The sequence below is a fragment of the Perna viridis genome, chromosome 8 (assembly GCF_037379345.1).
Source record: "Perna viridis isolate PV_CMFRI_1.1 ecotype Kerala chromosome 8, ASM3737934v1, whole genome shotgun sequence".
In the NCBI taxonomy this organism is placed as follows: domain Eukaryota; kingdom Metazoa; phylum Mollusca; class Bivalvia; order Mytilida; family Mytilidae; genus Perna; species Perna viridis.
Genome location: NC_142452.1, coordinates 41,618,331 through 41,624,330, shown reverse-complemented (window position 1 = coordinate 41,624,330; position 6,000 = coordinate 41,618,331). Strand labels below are relative to the sequence as shown.

Here is a 6,000-nt window from a genome sequence, read left to right as displayed (position 1 = left end):
TAATGCATTTTATTGGTGGATAGCAAATGAAATTCTACAGGAAAAGTAAAATTTAGTAGAAATAATTCAAAGTAAGGGTATATTTAAACAGAATGTTTCTTCGGGGGGGGGGGGTTAAAAGGTTTCACCTTCATTCATATTACAATATTATAATCATAATTATTTTTATAAATAATTTCCAAAAACAGAGTCAATTTTACAAAAGTCGTGAGCTATGAAAAGATACTTTTTTTTTCAGTTTACAAACTAGCATGCCAGTTTTGGTAATATTGATCATCTGATAAATTCAAATGAAACATTAATATTATCTTGATCCAGCCATATATTGTTCAAAACAAGGCTATAATACATAAATCATAAACTTAATAAGCCCAATTTACTTTGCCATGAGAGGAATTAGTATATAAAAGTTTATAAACATCATATAATTATTATACAATTTTAGGTTTCTAATATATAATGCGTAAACAATACTTGAAAATTCTATATCTACGTAAAATACACATTGGCAATTGCAAGTGGCTAAGTTCGCCACATACCACATAAAAAAGATGTTTGTATATTTCTACCTAATTTAAAAAAGGTTACAACAAAAACGATTATGTCGTATGATCTGAAAATTCGGTTAAGTCAAAAATATCAAAATCACTCAATATCAAAAAATTATTCAACCGCACGAGACAAAAGAAGTACAGTTTATTTGTCCCAGATTGTTCTAATTAAGATAATTAATATCTATACTTACTTTCCTTCTCAGGGGCATGATTAGATGGACATATATCAAAAGGATTTAAATCTGACATTCTATCGCTCCGGGTAAAATAATGTGACATAAATAGTCAGCCCGTGGTGAAACAATGATCCAATGGAATTTCCGTGATTTATTTCTTAAATCGACACCTGGCTTAAGACAAATTTCTAGTATAAGATATCTAGTTGGCAAAAATAGAATTGGACACTTTCCTGACGTCAGTTGATTGTTGAATTACATCGTGACGACAGTTTGATGAAGGTGCGTATACCACTGTAACGTTCTGAACGAGTTATTTAATCTTTTAAAATAATATGTTGTACTAGGCATTTTATTTATATACAAGCGAGGACCGTAAGCTTCACAATTCTTGAAATCTTAATTTTACCAAGGATCTTTATAGTAGATGTTGAAGCGGTGGAAATCGTTTGCCATCAACTGGGCACGCTCAGCATCAACGAAATGCAGCATGGATAATATCGCTGTTAATCTCCCTACGCAGCATATTTATTAACGTATTATATAAAAGTACGTGAGATTTTAATCCTTAATGGGCTTCCGTACTTATTTATGAGCTGCTGATCTGCAGGTAAGTACGGAAATCCACTGGTAGTCGCTGAAGCTTAAAGATAAGTACGGAAACCCACTTGTATACGCTGCAGATGATAGATAAGTACGAAAGCCAGTTGGTATACTCTGCAGCTCACAGATAAGTACGGGAGCCCATTGGTATTCTCTGCAGCGTATAGATAAGGATTTGTTTTTAAAGGGAATCATAAACAATATGGAGCGGGTTTTTTTGGGTTTTTTTTTAAGGGGTAGACATAATTGAAGTTAAAATAAGATCAGTACTTATTGTACAAGATTATTTCTTATGTGAGGGAAAGTATAATTAAAAAATGGAGCGGGTTTTTTATTTTTTTTATTATGAATTTGGTAGAGGTAGACATAATTGAAGTCAAATTATTAATAAGATCATTGATCATTATACAATTTAATTCTTAAGTGAGGAAAGAATAAACTAGTGCCTTGAATCCATGAGTATAGTTACCCTAGTGTTCATATCTGTATCTAGTTTTGGCGTCATATGAAACATCGCGTTATGTAATGAAAAGTCTCGTAGATGCCAATAACAGACAACCATGAAAATGCAGGAATTTGCGACTTTTGTACTTCGGATCGAGAATCAGATGGCACCGTATCTGATATGTACTGGTAGTGTTATTACTCCTTTCACATATCCCGATTGATGTGAAATATTTCATACTTCCATGTTGACATTTCTTAGTTCCAGCTCTGAAGAAGAGGAAAATGCCAATGTTGGTGTGAGAAATGTCAATGCTGAAGTGAACAATGTCAATTTGGAAATGAGAAATGTCAAATTTGAACTAAGAAATGTCAACTTTAAACTCGGAGAAATGCTAAGTTTGAAAAAATGTCAACTTGGAACAAAGAAATATCTCGCATCAATCGGGAAAAGACAATACCGGTCTATCATATTATTTGCATTTAAAAATAAATTTACATTCGTTGTCAATCCTGATAGACATGTCATTAACATAAGTTACAAATAGAAGCGGACCCTATATGCTACCTTGGTAAACCACAAGACACCGTAACATCAGTGTAACTGAAGAAGTAGGGACCGACACTCTGAGGATGAGAATAACTGTTCTACAGACCATTTTGTTATATTTGGCGATTATCAATGAGATAATTTTAAAAAATGAAGTTAGAAGTCTGTTCATTATTTTTGTTTAATTCTATTTTTCAGTTGAAGTGATCTGCAATTTAATTTGTGACATACATGTAATTCGTATAAATTCTAACAGAGATGTTAATGGTTGAATAACACGTCTCAAGTCACGCCCAAAAGGCTGGATATATTTTAGAGTAGTGGAGAAACTTACACCAACAGTAACTGTTTGATCATAAGGTGATACATCCTGCTAGTGGATGCAATATTTATTAGAATTCCTTATTTGTAATTACCTTTTAAGATATAAACTTTAAAAAATAACACGCACTGTAGAAACTGTCAGTAAAAAGAAATAGGACACTGGATTATATATATGGAGTGTGGAAAGAGTGACATGGCCTTAGACTGTGAAGGGGACGACACGGCCTTAGACTATGAAAGGGGCGACATGGTCTTAGACGGTGAAGAGGACGATGTGACCTTAGATTGTGAAGTGGACGACACGAGTCAACAGATGACACATACAGGGGATAAATCGTATCAGTGTAAAGAATGCATCAATTCATACGCATCAATTGTGAGTCTAAGGGAACACATGAGGACGCATACGGGTGACACACCATTCAAATGTGGGTCATGTACGGAATCATTTCCTACGATGCGGCATTTCAAAGTGCACATGACAACACACACCGACTTTAAACCATACAAATGCGAGTCGTGTGACAAGTCTTTTAATACGAAACAGAGTCTCAAGGTACACAAGACAACGCATGGTGAGAGAAAACATGAGTGTAATGTTTGTGACAGCGCTTTCTCTTCACGTCAAATCTTAAAGATGCACATGAGATTACATACGGGGGAAACGCCTTATGAGTGTGAAATATGTCCTAGAGCATTTGTAATTAAAAATTCACTCAAAATACATATGAGAACGCATACAGGTGAAAGACCTTACAAGTGTGAGTTATGTGATAAGTCTTTCGCTGGAAAACAATCCCTTAACGCGCACCAATTAGCACACGCTGTTGAAAAAATAAAACCCTTCGAGTGTAAACTGTGTGATAAAGCTTACATGAAAAGAGAGAGTTTGCAGGAACACACCAGAACACATACCGGTGAAAAGCCTTTCAGATGTGAAGTATGTGATAAATATTTTAAAGCGAAAAGATTTCTTAAAAGACACATGATGACACATTCTGGTGAAAAGCCTTATAAATGTGAAGTGTGTGATAGGCGTTTTGCCAAAAAGTGTACCATGAAAGACCATCTGCAAACACACACTGACGAAAAGAAATTTCAATGTAATATTTGTTCAAAATACTTCAAATACAAATCTTCATTGAACCAACACAAGACAATACACGACGAAGAAAAAAACTACAAGTGTGAAGAATGTGGAAAAGGATTTTCTTCGACCAAATATCTCAAGTATCATTTAAAATCCCACAGCGGAATGCCCGCAAAACTTTATAAATGTGAAATATGCCTCAAGGAATTCCGACAAGAGTACATGAAAATTCATATGAGAACACACACTGGTGAAAAACCATACAAATGTGAGATTTGCGGTAAAGAATATCCTATGAATGATTCTCTCAAGAAACACATGCAAGTACACACTGACCTTGAACCTTTAAAGTGTGAAATTTGTCATAAATCTTTGCGCACAAGTAGAAGTCTTAAAAACCACATGACCATACACATAGGTGAAAGGCCTTACAATTGTAGAATATGTTCAAAATCCTTCAGAGACCAAAGAGCATTGCAATATCACGAGAATCGGAAGCACCCCTGAAGAAAATGTTGAATTCTGAATTGAACAAAAAAGCCGTCAGCAATTTAACATTAAACAAAGAAAGTTGTCCGTAGTATCACATTTGGTTAAATCTAGCTCTATATGTATAAAAACACAGCCTTATAAATCTTGGTGAGCCAAAAAGGATGTGAAGGATGTCAAAGTGATCCTGGTTGGGATGGGGGTCTCTGGTTGCACCCGCTATAACAAAACAAATTTTGTATGTTAATGGAAGCCTGTTGACGTATATGAAGATAGTATGGTGGATGACATTACATATTTGATTACTTTAGATCAAGATTTGTAAAGTCACTTAAGTGTGAAACTGGTTGATTTAGCGGTTCGTTCGCTCAATTCATGATATTGTAAGAGTCCCTTTGAAATAACTTATCGTGCTGAGTAGTATCGATTTGATTGACAACAATAAATGGATGTGGCAGATTCCCGGACAATCGGTACATCCTCGGCCGACCCCGAGATCGGCCGAGAAGTTGCGATTAGATCCTCGGAATACACTTTTTAAAAGACTTATTTAAGGTAGATTGCAAAGAAAACCAAAATTAATTGAATCGAGCGAGATTAAAGTATGCAACTAAATACTATGTACATGTATATTGTAAAGGAATTCAAATGACCTCTCAAAGGTGATGTGTGTGGTACATATGTATGTTTTATATTGAATGTATACTTGTCAAGTACTTTTCTTCAAGAAAGTACTTTATGTACATGTAGAACAAATAACGAACTGTGTATTTTTGTAAATAAAATCTGTAATATTAATGTAAATAATGAGAAATGACAAACACAACAAATAATATGACATAACAAATATAACATGTACAAAGTAATGAAATAAAAATTAATGAGTAACTCGGACATCTCCAAAATAAAACTTGGGAGCATGTACCAGATGCACTGGTAGGGTAAGCGTCTTCTGCTTTTCCATAGAAACACCCACCGAGTTGCTCATAAAATGTCACGTATGAACGAAAAAGGAAAGGATATCTATGACACGGTAAAAAGCTTTGAATTAGCGAATATAAACTTTTATAAAAAAAAAATAAGTAAAAGTCGGTAATACGAAAATGGTCTATTGTAAACGGCGAAAAATTGATAGTGGCGGAACAGGCGAATGGTTTTGGGAGAGATGGCCTGCCCGTTTATCGGAATACCCATCACCACTGCCCAAGTTTATTTCTGGATTCGCCCTTTTTGTTTTATCCATATCAATGCTTGGAATAGGTTAACCTGACTACCGGTATTAATTATTGTACAATGTCTTAGTTTTTGTGTCCTACCCTCCCACCCCCCCCCCCCCAAAAAAAAAAAAAAAAATGAAAAAGTGAAAAAATCACACATACACTCAAACGTTTCAATAATTAGAATTTATAGTTTTTTTTTATTTTTGACTAACGGAACTTTCGGACTAATTCACATTCGAACAGTTATGTCCAAATGTCCGTTAGTTTGAATGCGCATGCATGTTAATTACACGTATATTTTTCGACTATTTTTGTCAATTTCCCTTGAAGCACACAAAAAATAGTTATTCCAACTAACTGGTCGTAAAAAGTAAGCGTGCGTAAGAATCCGCATAGTCGTCTGATATGGAATCAATTATTGAAAAGAAACTGTAGTACAAGTACACATTTACATGTATTTAAATTCTATTTTCCATAAGCGTAAATAAAACCATTTGTCCTACCCAAACCATTTTAATGTTTTTGTAATGAAACAAAGACGTCCATAACT

The 6,000-nt window shown here is 34.5% G+C and overlaps 1 protein-coding gene across 1 annotated transcript; it reads left to right on the top strand.

The window, feature by feature from the left end:
- The first annotated feature begins 2,800 nt into the window (after window positions 1-2,800).
- LOC148610548 (uncharacterized) lies at window positions 2,801-5,022 on the top strand. Its single transcript, XM_088595676.1, has one exon. The coding sequence runs from the start codon at window positions 2,824-2,826 to the stop codon at window positions 4,246-4,248; it is 1,425 nt and encodes a 474-aa protein (XP_088451802.1). The 5' UTR covers window positions 2,801-2,823; the 3' UTR covers window positions 4,249-5,022.
- Window positions 5,023-6,000: the final 978 nt, after the last annotated feature.